We start from the raw sequence: 17,663 nt of genomic DNA, 5'->3' as shown, positions 1-17,663 counted from the left end.
TGTCCATGTTGGATTCGATGGACAGCTCGAAGAGAACTGACATTCAAACATGGACCCTTAGCAATATGATATAATACCTTCCAACGTGGGTTATTTTGATATGATCACTTGGCTGGACTTCGACACCGTCCTTAAACCATTTCCCCGTCACTTTTTCATCTGACACTTCGCACTTGAACACAGCCTGTTCAGCAGCCTTCACTGTCAGGTCAGCTATGCTCTGCAGAACCTCCAGCTCCTTATCTGAAGCAAAAACACTGATCACCACATACTGAAGCATAAAGACATTTGTTTACACAGACAAATAATCCAGTGTCAGGTGACAGTGTGTTATTTTACAGTGTGTTAGACAAGCATTACATAAACAAAATGAATAGCGCTGAATGTGTGGTATACTGTAAGCTTACCTCAGCACAAAGACTAGAAATGGTTCTGTCCAAAGGTAACAAGCAGCACCTCTAGGGTTCACTAATTAACAGGTACAATTTTGTATATTTATACTGTACAAAAACCAAAGTGTCAAAATGAGATGTTGTGGCTTTACCAGGGGTGTAGAGAGGGCTGTTTCCAATCTTTGTGGTAATCTACAGTAACAAGCTGCTGGCTGTAACATCATATGAGATTGGTATCAGTGTTTTTATGTAATTCTTAGCAAGAAAACAAAAACAGTCTAAACACAATTTAGCCTTTAAAACATTATTTTGAATTTAACATATCGTGATTGTTGTCATATATCCTGGTGGCTAGAAGGACATTTCTTAATCTATGTTGGGAACTTATCTGGTGAGAAATGATTGTGGCAGTGTCCCTCTGGGGTGTGTGTTTTTTCACTTCTGTGTATGTCGGCTACAGCACATAGTGTGGAGCACTAATCAGATGTTCCTCCATCCTATGGAGTGCACTATATGCAGGGAGTCTGTTTAGCCTTTTAGTCCATAGTTAGAGTCCACCTCCAGCCTAACTGTGACTGGAGTGTCCACTGAGCAGGATGGACAGAAGATTTCTCACGCTCTAATCGATTTAACAAACTAGTCTGCCTCACGGGTTTGTAGCAACTGAGACAGCCTGTTATCTGAAGCTTGAGACAGGACCCAACCAACAGGGTTGGAGGTGTAAAAGAAAATTTGCATAATGAAAAGTGTGTTGAATTAGTGATACATGGAATTAATGAATTAATATTAATTGAGATGCGTAATTACTCATTTATTGCCTTGCATGCCTGTCAGAATGGAAAACATCAACATAGATAACGTGTAATGTATAAATTTCCTGTGACTTCCCTGAACTGACTTAGTAACAGTTTTTATACAGAGTAAGATAAATGTTAAGGGATGCAGGATTTGCAAATTATATTGTTACTTTTTTGTAATATGCCTGGTTAGCCTGGACAGTAGGTTTTCACTGTCAGTGTCAAAATACTCTTAATGAGGAGACGTTACCTTCAACCTCTAGCTCTGCCTTCGACTCTCCACCGTTGGTGAAGACATGGTACATTCCAATATCCTCCTTTGTAGCTTCATTTATGATCAAAATATGCCTCTTCCCATCCTTTTTAAATCTGTACTTTGAACCTGCAGTTTCTCTATTCAGCTCAACTCCGTCTTTCATCCTAAGGAGAAAACACACACACACACACAAACACTAATGCTTTAGTGACAATTTAACACAGAGAGAAATGAGGAGGAGCTGCTTGACATGTCTGCAATGCTGTAAATGGCTTGAGCCTTCAGGGATCACAATTTTTGGCACATTTTTAAAAAAGGGTGTAGAAGATGAAAGATTCTTCAATCTGGATGCTGCATTGAGAGAAATTTGTATAGGAAAAAAGTATGTTTTCAGTAATATTGATATCATTTTGTTTGAATATGTGGGTGCTGCTCGTAGCAAGGGTTTATCTGTTTGGGTTATGCCAACCTTTCCCATCAGACTTTTTATTGATGTTGTTTTACACAGCATGAAAAGCTTTGTCTCAAAAGGCTAGGTTTTATCTTTTCTGCTGAGATATTTGGAAGATACAGGCCTCCAGCAATGTATGATCTCACAGATTATAAAATAATTAATGCACTCCCCATTGAAGTGACTTCTGAATGAGCCACAGGGCATACTAGCGCACCATTTGACGCTGGCGCCTTCCTCGGACACTTCCACCTCAAACTCGACCTTCTCACCCACCACGGTGTGGACATCATCCAGCAGCTTGGTGATGGTGATTGGAGGCTCTGAAGACAAATGGAAAGCCTTAAGTCAAACTCTGAAAACAACAACCAGTTGAGTCAGGTAGTACTTTGTTAAAAATCACCCCCTGTATGTGGGAAAATCACTGATCAGGAACAAGAGGGCAAGGTAAAAGGAGTATCCTATCCTAGAACATGCAAAAAGTTGAGTCTGAACATCATTCAATAGAAGGTTAATTTTATGACTGATTCCAACCATACTGTCCAGCCCTAGTGGATACAGCTTTGGTTTTACCTCTGACAAGCCCCCCAGACTCAGCGACCATACACTGTACGTCACTTGTGCCCACTTTGTGACACAAACCATAATAAGGGTTACAAAACAGCTACTGTTTGGGTAATTTTACACACAAACAAACAACTTGGATACATATAGGGAAAAAACAGTTTGGGTTTAAATTAATACTTCATTAAGCTCAGAGATTTTTAATTGTCTTAGTTACAAAAGAAACAATAATGGGAAACAAATCACAGTCTCCTGTTTTAAAGTTCACTTTTTCATTCGATCCCTCCACCTCCTCCTCATACTGACTCTATCACTCGCAGCATCTCCCAACTCTCTTCTTTGCTCTCGTTATTACCACAGCTGCTAGTGGCTGCCTAATAAAGCCTAACTATGGCTAAGCTGCTTCCACAGATGATGATAGTGTCCTTGATAGTTTTGTTTGAGTAAACATAATGTCACTACAGATAACTATGTACTCTTTCCATCTCTCTGAATGGGTGATGGGTGGCCACTATATTAGTGTTCTCAATAATCAGAAAAGACATAATGTGCAAGTCTTCTTATAGATTTGGATAAAACCACAATATACTGCTGATGTCCTTGTCAGTGCCACCAAATACACCTGTCTTGTAGAGGTGGAAGGTATTCAAGTCTCATGAGGTGGTGGGAGTCACATTATGTAACCACATGGTATGATGCTTGATGCTCTGCTAGCCTCAGCTATTTGTCACTGTCAGCATCCAGCCCCCCTCTGGACGTCTCAATTCTCTCCAAGCTCAGCTGGAGAACCCGGCAACTCTGTACCACAGTCCCAGCACCACAGAAACATGTACGATATGAATGTGGCTCTCAAAAAGTTTTGTGAAATGAGCTGCAGGGTCTATTCACATAAAAAAAACTGAGAGGAATACATTTCCCTCAGGAGTTTATTGAGGAGACGCAACTAGAAAAACAAGTCGTGGTTTGACACAAAAAAATGCGTGGAGAGTTAAAAATCTTCACCCCCAACTCTGGCCTAGATGCCTAAACATTTGTTGTTATAGATTATATTATTATTTTAAACCAAACCTTTTCACAATTAAACTATTGCTTTATAACTGTGTTATTTACATATTTGTTGTAAGTTAAAAACTCACCACTTTCATATCAATAGGTTAAGCAGCTTTATATTTACAGTACCACTCACATGAGAAAGGTATCTGTCTTTTAGCAAAACAGTGAATAAGAGAATTTTCCAGAATTACTGTCAATAAAGTTTAATTTACCTATCTTAGTAAAAGTGAAGGAAAAAAGTAAGTAAGTAAAAAATAAGTATGTATTTAATGTAGGAACACGATTTCACATTAATCTGCATGTGGGAGATGCTTCTCATTTCACAAAGCTTTGTGAGTGTTGATTTTGATGACATGTGGTGAAAGCAAAACATTGAATAAATCACTTCACATCACAACAGAGCCAAAGCCCAAGCGTTTGCCAAAGTACTTTATGTCTTTTTTAAAAGTACTGCGTTTGCTAGTTTTGACTAGCTGTCATCCGCTGCACTCCCCACTGCCCTCAATAATGTCAAGATGAATCGACGACAACAGCTACTGATGTAGATGTTTGCAAACAGCATCGTGAAGGATATTTTTATGGACACCAGCAGTCATACAGTACTCACACACAGCACCACACTGTAGCTGCATGGGAGCAGTGTCTCTGGTGAAGTGCTTACCGTCTCCTATGGCTTCTGATAATATAAAAGAAGGATGGGCAGCAGTGAGCACTCTGTGCAAAGCGTGAGATTAATATAGAAGCAGCAGACCCAATTACATCTGGTAAAACCCTCTTCTGCTCACTCAGAAAAAAGGACAAAGTCGAGATCATTGAGATGGATGCACTGGAGTCAGGGCAGACTGACACCGGTGTGTGTTTGATTACACCTTCAGACTAATATGTTATATATAATATTACATAAAATAATATAATGCTTGTCTATTAACATTTTTACAAAACATTACATTACAGACAGAAATAAAACTTTACAGTACAGGAAACATTGAATCCTTGTACTGCTTTGGAATATGATGGTATAAAATATAAAGTAGAAATCTTAATATTAATATTGTGTATTGATTTGAATGTTTCATTTGAACAGCGTTGAAAGTGGCCTTCAGTCAAACTCTAATAAATATGACAGCACATTAATACGTACAGCACAGTGACAATGATACATGACAATAAACAGAACATAAAAAATTCACTCGCCACGTACCCATTAAAAATGAGTGAGCAGACAACAGAGCACAGCGTGCTACTGTGTGGCATAAAAGCACTGAAATAAACAAATGACAAACACAGACACATGGAGGGAACAGAGCTGTCAAGCCTCTCAACGCTCAAATGACAGCATTTGCTAAACCGAGCAGAAAAACCTCTCCCTCCTGAAAGAAGGATTCCTCCAAAGACAGTGACTCATATACCTTTGACAAAAACCTCCGTAAAGCACTTCTCCTCCCCAATCACGCACTCGTATGCTGCGTCATCCGACAGGTTGCACTTGTTGATAGTGAGTATCCGCTTGTTGCCCACGCTCTCAAACACATACCTGGACGTACAGGGATGATGGGGGAAGATTACATGAGAAGGATAAGGAACAAATGAGGAGAGAGATACAAAGAAATAGAGCAGCGAGAGAATAATGAATAACTGCTTTCAGCAAGTGCAGCCACAGTCACACACATAGAGGACCTGGAGACTACACAGTGACTCATAGAGGGTAAAGACAAAGAATCCACACATGCTTGTACAGACCTTCACAGCTCTGCATTCGCATGTGTATGTGCTCCCACACACGTACATTTGACGTGATGTACTGGCACGATGACAAACATCAAAAGAACTCCTCAGTCTCATCATACACGATTGAAAATAGTGAGAGGAAACATTGCCATGGTTACAAGCTGCAAGCATTCGCATCATCGAACACCTCAAGGTGGCCACTGGCAATAATAGTAAGTGCACGTTGGAACCAGAGTGAATAGTTATCTGCTGCAGGGCTGAGGCAGAGTTGTTTGTGTGGGAGTGAAGTGTTTACGATCAAAATAGCGTTAAATTAGAATTTAGTTTCAGTAAACAAATAATGTGAGGCGCTGTTGGGCATCCATGTTTGTATGTTTTTCAGTACAGTACGCCTTTTTTATTTGCAAAACAAAATTTCTTCAAACTTTCAAAGTCTTTACCCATTTAGCATGGCCCTTCTATATGTTGAAGGCAGAATACTGCAGTTGAAATCAATGCAGCAGAAACACAGAAATCATCTTTTTTATCTAGGAAAAAGCCTAATCCCCTAAATTTACAACCCCCAACAGTTGAGTCATTATTATTGGATGGTCACAGTGCACTTCTGTCCTAAGAGGCGTTGTGAGGGCTAAAGTCCCCCACCCCCCCCACCCTCTCCACACACACACATCCCCCATCCCATCAAGTGTAATTGTCTTAATCAAAACAGGAAGAGGCCACCTTACTGTCAGTGAATAGTATAAAACTCAAACTGGCAGATGGTGAAGTCATTGAAAAAATACCACTCGCAACAGCTGTAGCCTCTTCAATAAAACACCAAAAGAGGCCTTTGAAGGAGGAGGTGAGAAGAGGAGAGCAACAAAGGCACTAGAGAGAGTTCAGCCGGGTAAAGACACTCAAAGCTAACAAGTGATAGTCATAAACCAAACTTATAATATTTAAATTAACTGTTAATAAGTGTTGTGGTCAGTCTCAGGCTGGTTTTCAGTCAATGGGTGATGTTGTGATACATCAACACAGAGTTTCCCAAACTGTACCAAACTGTCACCCAAACCACCACCAGTAACCACATGGTGCACTTTATTATTAACGCCATTCTAACAGGACCCTCCATTATTTTCACTACATCCCAAATCTACTGAAACTACTGGATGCAAGTCTGATGACCTGAGCCCACTGCAGCCTCAGATTTGTTCTACGCTGACAGGAATGGTCTCCTGGTTCTCTGTGGACTTACACAGTAAGTTATTACTTTAGAGACACACCAGCTGTATTTATTGGAATGATGTTCGCTACATAATCACAGCATCCAAGTTAATAAGCTGAATGATCTAACTCCAGGCCCAGTTAGCTATTAACTTTCAAGCCACCATTAATGTTTTTCAATAGCAGAAGCAATTACCATCTTGTCAGATAACACTGATACTGAAACAATATAAAATACCAACCAAGCAGCAGCCACAACTGCAAAGTCAATGCAGAGTTGCAGTCGATTTGAACTTGTATAATAAAGTTACTGCATTTTGTTTTCCAAAAGCTGAAGCTAGTGTAGCTACGTCAGAAGTGTGTCTTGGCGGAAACCTGGGATAAACAGTGTGATTAATATTGCAAAAAGCATTATTTTTATCTGAACAAAGTAAATATGCTCCACGGTGGAGGATTTAGCAGCAAAAGACCCTATAGTACTGTCAGAGATGTTGAATACCAAAATACAGGTAAAAGAACAGTTATTTGCCTTTTGCTAGGTAAACAAAACATATTCTCTTTAAATATTCATAATGTGATATTATAGGCTTACGGAGAACTACGTTTGGGAGCGTTCCTGATTTTACGTGATACACAGGAGTCTTAGCCTAAACCCTCTGAGTCATGAAGGATGCTGCCAGGTTGAAGTTATCAGACAAAGCACAGCAGTATACTTACCCATGTCATGGTCCACTACACTAACACCTTTAACATACACAGACACAGACACCTCACAATACGCCTCCTAAATAGAAATAACTGGCTTACTTGGCTGATGGTTTGATTTCCTGTCCGTTTTTCAGCCACTTGATAGGAGCGTCAGGGTCAGCCACTTCCACAGTGAGCTGGATCTTCTTGCCTTTGTCCACAGAGTAGGCTGGATCCAGTTTCCTCAGGAAAGCTGACAAGAAAGTATCCTGTTAGTACAGTTTACTACTGCTTTAATTAATAACCAAATAATCCATGAGTGTCAACCAGCAGCAAACCCATGCTAACACACATTCCACCTGTCGTCCCCAGCAATATGACTTCTCCCCCGAGGCCTTTAAATGCTGCTGGTATTTTCAGCCTGCTGCATTAGTGAGCTCTTGTTTCCTGCCTGCTGCCTCACTCCCAGTGCACAGTCTGATTTTGCCTCATAAACCCCTCTCCTGTCTCTTCCCTCGCTCCTCACCGTCACTCTTTTTGGGCTCCACCTTCATCTTCTTCAGCCTCTTCAGCATGCCCCTCAGGTCCGTGATGCCATACTGGAAGGCAATCTTCTCATAGTCGCAGGGCTTGGCCGCCTTTAAGATTTCCCATACATCCACTTCTTCTTTGGGCTCCTCCTGTTTCTTCTCCCTGATTATATGTGTACATGTGATTGTTAACAAGATAAAAACCACTGTGAAGCAAATTTAGGTGAAGATGGAGGATGCACCTCTGAAAATGTAGATGGCCGTACCTTTTCTTGAGCAGAGCACTGAAGTCTAGATCACCAGCATCCTCACCTGCATCTCCACTGAAGGTCAAAGAAAAGATATTTGGGTGATTATCATCAATGACATTTACAACACTGGTTAATTAGATAATGAGAAAACAGCACCAGTTATATACATTCAACAAGAAATCTCATGACTTTCACGCTACACAGCCATAGAAATAGTCACAGAAATTACAAGACTCATTTCCAACAAAGACAAGATGCGCAAATGCAACAACACACAGTAGATTTCTAATGAATTACTGCCTGTGATTTAAACTTACCCTTTTCTCATCCTGTGCTCAGATAGATGCAAAATAGGATGTGACAACATAGAACAGAGCTTTTGATGAAGGCTACAAGTTACCATCATGCCCTAAATTCAAATGATGATAGAAATCACAATAGACAAGAAACATGTAAGCAACAGACATAGGAGAAAGAAGCAACAGCCTACTGTTACACAAACATTGTACATATCACAGGTAGGAAACTCTTCATTATGATTAATATCAGGTATATCAAATATCAGCCCCACACAGAATAATAATTTCATAACATTACATACTTCAGATTCTAGAGTATAAATGTAACTGTACAGAAAGGAAAATATGACTGTTTGACTGTGTTGAGAAAAAAATCACATGGTCTTCAATCATGAGTCACCCTCTCCTACTTAACAAGGTGACAAGTACGTTGTGTGGCACATGCCAATAAATGTCTACGGGCTTGTTTTCTACTGTGAAGAGGTTCAGCAGCTTCTTTACAGCATGGACTGTATTTTGCGAACACCTCATAGACTGACATAAGCACCAGTCAGTTCAAAGGCATTCTGGGTAATTCTGTTCATCATAAGGAAAAATGGTTAATGATGACCATCCTTGGTATAGTTGAACCTGACCATGAACATAAACTGAAATGAAAACTTGGAAGAATGCTTTCCAAATGTCAGAGACACAAACATTAACAGTACAAACCTGAGGATCAAAATGAGACAGTGGGCCTCATGCAAGAACATGTTTAATTACACACACATTTTTCCTTCCCACACTAAACTCAGGCTTGTTTCAGGATGATGAACACCCTTTGTTCAGCCTCACAGAGCTCGCATTGGTAAACTACAAAAACACCCAGGTTCACCTTCCCAAACCTCAGGCACTTCCACTTGCATAGTTGCCTGCTGCTAAAAAAAAAAAAAAAAACCATGTTCCTTAGTCTCTGTTGTGCTGCAGCAGTGACATGAGCCATGTTTTTTTTTTTTTTTTTTTTTTTTAATTCAAGTGAAATTCAGTGCTAGATGGATGCTTTGGTGAATCCTGTCTATGGATTGGCTCCCACAGGATTACCACTTGGTGTTGTCTTTATTTTGGCATTCACCTCTGGTCAACATTGTTGACACATACAGTCTAAATACTGTATGTTTACTGACATGCTTGTACCCACTGTGTTGCATGCTACAACTGCAAAAAAACAGCGTTTTCTACACCATGTGAGAAAAAACAGTAGCACAATGCCATACACATTAACATATTTTAAGTATTCCACAGAATATTTTCTGGTTCACTTTGGTTTCAGATGGCCAGCCAACATGAACGAGAAAAAATAGCCTGATGTGCCATGGGCATAATGATGGAGAGGTGAGGCTAATTCACACACAAACCACCATATCTGGAAAAAAGAACAATGAGTGAACAGGAGTGAGTATCCTAAAGCAACATTATCTGGTCCATGTAAGTGTACTCTTAATTCTAGCATAATTTTATTTCTACTTGTTTATTTATCAATTATTATTAATAATATGTATATATTTTTGTTTAAACTATTCATCTATTATTTGTATTTCAACCATTTACACATTACTTTCAATAGCAACATCTGGGTAATATAGCTAATATGTGGAATTGAATCGCATTTTTCTATTTTGTTAAATTAGTTGACTTGCTCTGTCTATCCACATACGACCAGGAATCACTGTCCTGAATGCATTTGTGGTGTAATACTGTAATAAATAAACACAGAGATGAGTATCCCATAGGAAACATACCTATGGAGGTTTGAGCTGCATAACCTCTGCATAACAAGGTGTTTAACACTCTCATCCATTATCTCTCCAGCAACATATCTGGGTTTTAAGTAACTTTTCACTTTTCATTTATCACACCGATCTCTCTCTCTCTCCCTCGTCTTCTCGCTTCCACATATCAGCAGTCTGCAAATAAGCACACCGACATCCTGTCTTAACCACAATATCGCTCTGGTGCTGTCTTTTTGCACGTTGTGTTTCTCATCTTACCTGTGCCTTTGTGATTGAGCTCTAATGAGGAAAGGAAATTATATTTTTAAACACAGATAATAAATATGGAGACTCGAGGTGTAAAAGTGTGAGCTGATATACCATCATACACCATACATACTGTACACAGGCTGAGAACAGGTGAAATAAAAAACATCAAAAATGCTACACAGTGACAGTGACATGATACACACATAGATACACTTCTAGGCAAAGGGAGAGACAGAAATAGACAGTGAGGGAAACAGATACATATAAAAAAAAAAAAGTCCCTTCAGAGACTGTCACTGAGACGTGATGAAATACATAAGATGCTAAACCATGAGGGACTCCAGGTGAAGCAAAACAGCAAGGCGCATTGAGACGTGACAGACAGAGAAAAATGGCAGACAGACTGACTTGCACAGTCAGCTACAGCTGAGGGATAGGCAAACACACATGCAGAGACACTCGTTGAGACTGACAGATGCCCAGAGGCAGAGATCTACAGAGGAGCATATGGGAGACAGTGCGACGGGTGACACGTTGAGCAGACCCTCGCCGACACTGACACTCACGATCGCTTAAATGCCTCCAAGATGTTGTCCTGCTGCTCCACTTGTAAAGCTGAAACCACACAGAAGGTGAAAGACTGGTGAGAGCTCGGCTAGGTTAATTCATTACACAGCAGGCTTGAGCAGCGGAGGAATAATGGACTGATGACCTCGCTAGGCCACTAAATGATAGGGCCTAATGTGTATCGCACTCGCTGAGTTATTGGCTGACAAAGCCAGTTACATAATAATAGTGGATATGCTGAATGGAAGATGACAATAATGTGATTAAGTGTCTCTCTCCAGACCTACCCTGCACAGACACCTCGAATGTGCAGCTGTCGCACTTGTCTTTGGAGGTGACCTCGCAGCGGTAGCCACCTGCGTCTCCATCCACTACTTTGATGATTCTCATCTCGTAAGTGTAGATCTGACAGAGGGAAAGGGGATGATTAAATGAAAGCCCATGCACACATACATGCACAGATATGCAGTACTTGCTCACAAGCGTGCAAAGCAAACAGACTACACAATGTGACCCATACTGGTTTGCTGAAAAAAACCACTGGGTTTGATACTGGACTGGAGTCGATTAGTGGTATCACTAGTATGGTTGACTACACATTTATTGTTTTTGGACCTCAATGCAAAAACAACTTAGGGCTCTGCATCTTCGGGAACTTGCAATGAGTCTGCAATTCAACAAATTCAATTTTTTAACAGAAGTTGTACATCAGTCTTGGCACAGCAAACGTATCTGTTTGACAGAGATGAGAAATCTATTGAACGAAGAAGTTGTGATCAATATTTTACTGACAGGGGAGGAATGGCAGGGTTAATTCCCTAAAAAAAGGTTGGAGCTCCTCCAGAAGCAACAAAATATTGAGTTTGGTTAAGCGTGTCAAAAAACTGATAACATTTCAAATGTTACAGTGAATATATCAAAAGCAAAATTAAAATATTGACTAAAATATTGACAAAAAACTAGTTGGTTGTGAAAGATGCAATTGTAAATCAATTATTTTAATCATAAGACTCAGACTATATTTATAATATATTAAATTGTTTGGGAAAATCATTTATAGATTAATAAATTAATACATTAAATTCTTCACTGGCATACTCAAATGTGTGAGTTGGATAAGTTTAGTTAAAACCGTCTGTGTGAATGCACAGTATGAACATGCACACCTTGGTGTTCCTGTCATAGGACTCTTTGAACTGCAGGTGCTTTCCGGCTTTGCTGCCCAGGTCGAGCCACTTCCCCTTCAGCCACTTCATGTTTGGCTTCCTCGTCAGTTTTGAAGAGTCCACTTGAGCAACAAACGAGATGTCCTTGCCTGCCAAGAACGAGACACGGTGACTCATTAAAACAGATGAACTTGTCTGTATTCCAACTCCGTTCATTCCGGACTAACATTTCGGGATTATTTTTAGCAAACCTTTTATTGCTGTGGCACTCTCCGGCTTCACCACAAACAGGCCGGTCAGCTCGGACTGCTGAGGACCCTCTCCGGGCACATGCTCTGTGATGTGTGTTATGTAGAGGGATCACAATGGACAAATTAAAGCTGGAGTCTTGATCTGAACACCACTGAGATAAAGGTGCAAGAGACAGACTATAGATGACAACAGGAGACAAGTCAACCAAGCAAACCTCTAAATCAGCAGTCTTTTTAATTATGGGACTTTTACAGTAAAACACCTATTTGTTGATCATCTGGGAAACTTCATATGTATCATATGACTCTCAAATCTCTAAATACCACCTCTGAGCACAAGGATCTCTTGTATTTTTATGGTTATTAAGCACTGAAAATGAGCAACAGTCTTTCCGTGAGGGAGAACCATCCAGTGTGTTTGCGTAAAGCCTTTACTGCTGCACTACATAAGCCATTTGGGACCGTCTGACAAACTACAGGCGACCAAGGAGGCCCCCGGAAGAAAGTGGCCCCAGGGAATAAAGAAGCTCCTCAGATCACCTCTGAAGACATCATATCAGGGTTGACTCTCTGCAATCTTCTGCCAGCCTGACAGAACATAAACTGAAAGTGTATACTCTTATCTTGGTGATAAAAAACGAGATGCTCTTTTTATCCGTTCACTTATTTCTTTTACAAGTGAATTGATGTAACCTCTGTAAGGTGTTTGCTTGTCAGCTGAAATACTTTACAGAAACGCTAATGCGTTCAATTCTCTTACCATCAGGAGGCAACTCTGCATCGGAGGGGAGAAAAAGAAAGAGCGGAGAACACGTCAGTCTGTACAGTATCGGTGCTGTGCTGTTAAACACAAGCGTTAATTGGCTCAATCATAATCTTGACTTCAGGTGAGGAACACGTGCTCTCACACTCAAAAAAAGCACATCTTTCTTTCTCTGGCTCTAATTAACAAATCCTCTCCTTTTTTTTTTCTTACAGAGAAACACACAACTGTTAATGAGTTATGTCTTTGACAGTCAAGTTCAAAAATCACCTTAATTCTGCTGAAGTCAGGAGATTAAGTGTACTTAATTCTCACACATCTTTCTTTCAAAATCTGAGACAGGCACTCTAGCTTTTACACACTGGTCAACAAGCAGGAGGTAAAGATAAACATCAGACCACCAATCAGGTAGAGTGAGTAATTCCCTGGGTGGACATCCATTGGCCGAGAGCAGTTGCTGAGAGAATGGATCCAGGGTCACATGTCAAATAAGGTCATGCACCTCCATAAATTCAGAGAGCCACACTGTCTGTGCCTTGTCCTCTCTCTCTCTCTGCTTTTATGGGCTGAGTTAATTTGATCTTTTAATCAAAAGTGCCCCTGAGGAGAGATCCAAGTTCAGATGTTCGGGATGATTTAAAAGGTTTCAGTTTGAATGCTAAGTGAGTAAAGCTGATCCCGGAATGGCACCCAGGGGACACCGTTCAGTGTTTACACCCTTACACTGTTACGCTGGACACTTGCTGTGTTTGGGACACGGTTGCTAAGTGAGATTAACTCCAGAAACTGTCCTTGACTCTGGGAATTTTAAAACAAAGTCCTGCTGGGGCTAATTGGCCTTATTTTTTATTTTTGAGAGTGAGAACAATCTGTAGGAACAACACTTTATGTTACAGGTTTACCATTTGGATTGTGTTTCCAAGTGACAAAGCCCTCCAGCAGTTGTAGAAATTATGTCTCAGTTGGGTGAAAAAAGTCACTGAAATTATTACAAAGCCAAAGGGTTTTCTGTTTTCCATTTCTTACCTCAAGTAAATGTTGGTTTAGTTTTCACACTCATATGGAACTGTTTTAAAAGCACTGTCTTGCCATTAAGGCCGTTGAGAAAATTCTTCCAGAGAACAACGACCAATGACAAATTCTGTCATTTGCCTTGCTTGACTCATTGTGTTGAGTTTAAAAGCTGTTGTTAATTTTCATAGCTATTTCCTTGACAGGTCTACTATATTTAAACCCATGAAAAGATTTATGAAGCATTCAATGACTAGACACTGTATTATTCAGACAATAGATTTTGAATTGCCTACTAACAAATTGTACATATTTATACATTGTACACACAATGTTTATACATACATGTAAATTTATATTTATCTGACCTGCTTTATAGTGACTAAAAATGTAAGTTACACAATTTTATTTTTATTTTATTTATTATTGATTATTTGGTTGTTTACTAATTTAGCATTAGCTGTATTATATTTTTAATGAGTCCCAGACCGTATAGTTATCTCCACTAAACCTCCATGGGAGATGAAATAACTAATGGCTCTATGAAATAAGAGAATGTAAAATCTATCCAGTTTCAGACTGGGTATTACTGCATTAACGTATCTAACTATTGCATCTATAAAACACAGTGCTATAGATAGAATTTACAATATAGTACTGTAATTTCATAGTTATTACTTATTCAGTATGTCATCAATTTATAATCAGAGCACCGCCAGACAGAACACAGTGTCTCCAATCTCTCCAATATCATGTTGTACACACAGCATATACTGTAAAGAAACGAATAAAGGAATGAATTACACTTAGCTTATAATTAATATTAAAAAAACATCAGCTTGCAATGTATTATTCTAGATATCACACACACACACAGAATATATATCCAGCAGAAATAGAGGCAGGATATATCACTTTTTATAAACCAGGGCTTATCACTTCATTTCAGGTTCAGGTTCATGTCACATCAACACTCAAAACACTCTCTCAGATGCTTTGGTGGAACCAATCTAAACATAATACTTTAGCTAAATTTGAAAATGTGTTGTTTTTTTTTTTCAACACTGTCTTAAACCTTCCTGTTGTCTGTTTGTATTTTATTCACTTATTTCACTGTCAGCTTGTTTAATCTGACAGTTTATGTGATGAATCTGCTTTGACTTGAGTTGTTTTTAAGTCATGTCTTTGTCTTGTTTTCAGGCTTTGGTTTTATTTTCCTTGATCTATTTGCTGTGAGGCAGTTTGTCACTTCAATTTGTTATAAAAATAAAGTTAATGTTGTGATTGTTATTATTATACTCAAAAGTCCAGAAATCCTCGAGGCTTTGCTCTCCCTGCAAAAATGATCACAATGAACACATTTGTGGAGTGAAACAGCTGCGATCAACAGTGTTGGCCATCACCAGAGCAATCCCAGGCTTCAGTGCATTACACTCGGTGACAGATACCCTTATGCACTGGTCGTTTGACATAAAACAGGCACAGAAACAGAAAGCAGGCTGGGAAACGGTTTGCCATGTCTTTTCCTTACCATCCCTTGGCTCGTCGTTGGCTGAATTAAAATGAACAGTTGGTAAACAGAAATAAGTTGTGTGGACAATGAAGGGTCAAAACTGCAGAGCTGTGTGTGCATGATTATGAATGGATTAAAGACAATGTACAGTATAATCCCATTCACTGAGAGAACAACATCTTCAGACAATCAGGGACTACACTCACACTTCGATTATCACACACAAACAAACGTTTAAACGCAGGCAAAGAATTACAAAGCAAAGCGCTTACCTAAAGCAGACTGGACATCTGTTAATGAAGAATAAGCACAGATTAAGCAGATGAACTGAACCTAATGAGTGGTAATGCAGATATAATGCTCTGCAGTTTGTCACTGCATATCATACATGTGTACACTGTACATAAACACATACGAGTGTGAGAGAGCAACACTTCGCTCCATGAGCCAGCTATTTCTCTGTGAGTTATGGTGACTATTTTAGAGATAAATCAATGCGTTTCATTTAACAGATGAGTAAAGCCACAGTGACACAGCACAGGACAGTGCTGACCCTCTACAGCAGGCTGCATCTCTGCCAATAAAACTGACATCATAATGTAAAGGGGAGCAGAAACCATTTTAAACATTTTAATTGCAGGGGAACACAACATAATGACCCCCTCAAATCATGTAAAATGATGTTGCTTTGCTGTTACAAGTGTGTATTCAAATTGTGATAGAATATCTATAAAACCCCACTTTTTGTTACTGTTTTTTTTTTTATGCGTGGAAAGTTCTTCTTCTCTTGAGATAAATCAGCACTAGCTAGAAGAGGTAATGGGTCCACTTGGTTGCTTGTATCTAATATTTCATCTGGGACCATTGTCAGGCCCAGTCTAAATAATATTTAGTGTAATTGGTCAGGTAAGGTCCCAATTTATTGCTTACACAGAAGGTCAGGGTGTTAATAAAAGAATGAAGTTGTATTGGTTTGCTTTTTTATTGATCTTTATTTCTAATAACTCCTTTTTCATAATTCACTTTTTTTTGTAGGATGGCCAATGTTCCCTTTCAAAGCAAAAATCAGCAGAATTATAAATATAATTCACTACCTTATCACTGCACCTGCACAAACACACACACACACACACACGCACACAAACAGTTAATCACTCTCAGCGAGCCACAGAAAGTTTATTCAATAATTAATCTCAAATGACAGCGACTACATACACACACCCACACACAGAGAAACATGGGCACAGGTTTTCTTGTTTGTACCCTGTACTACAGTTGCACCACAACATGGATTAACATTTTATCTAACAAGGTGAACTGAACCTGTACACAACCTCAAATAGACTCTCCATGTAAATGTGCGACAAAGTGCGTTTCATTCTCAAGGGAGTCTTACCAAATATTTGCTACTGGCAGAGGAAATCTTCATAAACCTACATGGATATTCGGTAATCTAGAGCTTCATAAATAAAAACATGCAATATTGCATTACAGCAGCAGATTCTTCCAGATCCCTACATCCATACACAGAGTACATCTACAATATAGCTCACATATCATGTACTGTAGGGATTCTGCTTTAAACTGATATACTTACTCACAATTGTTTCCCATATAAAGCTCTTTGCATTACCCTCAACTATGGATTGGACTTGAAAGGTCAGTGTTTTGAGGCACATGGGGAACTGAACTGAGTAGAGCAACCTCCTCAGTTTCTCTCAGACCTCAGTATAAGACACAGTATAAAACACAGCATAAAACAGTACCATCTTGCTACCTGCAGCCGACGTGAATGATCAGTGAATGATCGGGAAGGTAACAATCAAGATGTGGAAAAAAATGGACACAACCAGTCACCAGCAAATGTCAGAAAAACCTGAATTAGTTGATTTTGAGACAAATTAAAAATTCAGACATTATTATTCTATTATTGTAAATCTTATTTTTCATGCTTTATTATGGTGAATTGCTGTTTGACCGTGGCTAAATTTCACGTTGTTGCATTTTCCATTGACATGCTGTGTATTGATTTAAGGTTCTTCAAGTTCTCCAAGTGTACCAACTAAACATTTTTATCAATATTATCATCTAGGGAACTGACTAGGAAGATATTTAAAATTTACAAACCTGTAAAATTAAGAAATACCAGAATTGAAATGA

At 39.3% G+C, this 17,663-nt stretch overlaps 1 protein-coding gene across 6 annotated transcripts in view; it reads right to left on the bottom strand.

Annotated features, from left to right (window-relative positions):
• Positions 1 to 17,663, bottom strand: part of mybpc2a (myosin binding protein Ca) — a 52,064-nt gene that overhangs the window by 12,239 nt on the left and 22,162 nt on the right. For all 6 annotated transcript variants that reach the window (XM_026325401.1, XM_026325403.1, XM_026325404.1 and 3 more), the window contains 11 exons: positions 12,217 to 12,300; positions 11,966 to 12,114; positions 11,087 to 11,204; positions 10,799 to 10,847; positions 7,931 to 7,987; positions 7,661 to 7,827; positions 7,255 to 7,387; positions 4,923 to 5,047; positions 2,114 to 2,219; positions 1,440 to 1,609; positions 78 to 243 (listed from right to left, as the gene is read on the bottom strand). In XM_026325401.1, the coding sequence (XP_026181186.1) occupies positions 78 to 243; positions 1,440 to 1,609; positions 2,114 to 2,219; positions 4,923 to 5,047; positions 7,255 to 7,387; positions 7,661 to 7,827; positions 7,931 to 7,987; positions 10,799 to 10,847; positions 11,087 to 11,204; positions 11,966 to 12,114; positions 12,217 to 12,300 (1,324 nt within the window). The remainder of the gene's footprint in view (positions 1 to 77; positions 244 to 1,439; positions 1,610 to 2,113; positions 2,220 to 4,922; positions 5,048 to 7,254; positions 7,388 to 7,660; positions 7,828 to 7,930; positions 7,988 to 10,798; positions 10,848 to 11,086; positions 11,205 to 11,965; positions 12,115 to 12,216; positions 12,301 to 17,663) is intronic.

The sequence above is a fragment of the Mastacembelus armatus genome, chromosome 8, assembly GCF_900324485.2.
Source record: "Mastacembelus armatus chromosome 8, fMasArm1.2, whole genome shotgun sequence".
NCBI classification, from domain to species: Eukaryota; Metazoa; Chordata; class Actinopteri; order Synbranchiformes; family Mastacembelidae; genus Mastacembelus; species Mastacembelus armatus.
This window is presented reverse-complemented; position numbering and strand designations above follow the sequence as displayed.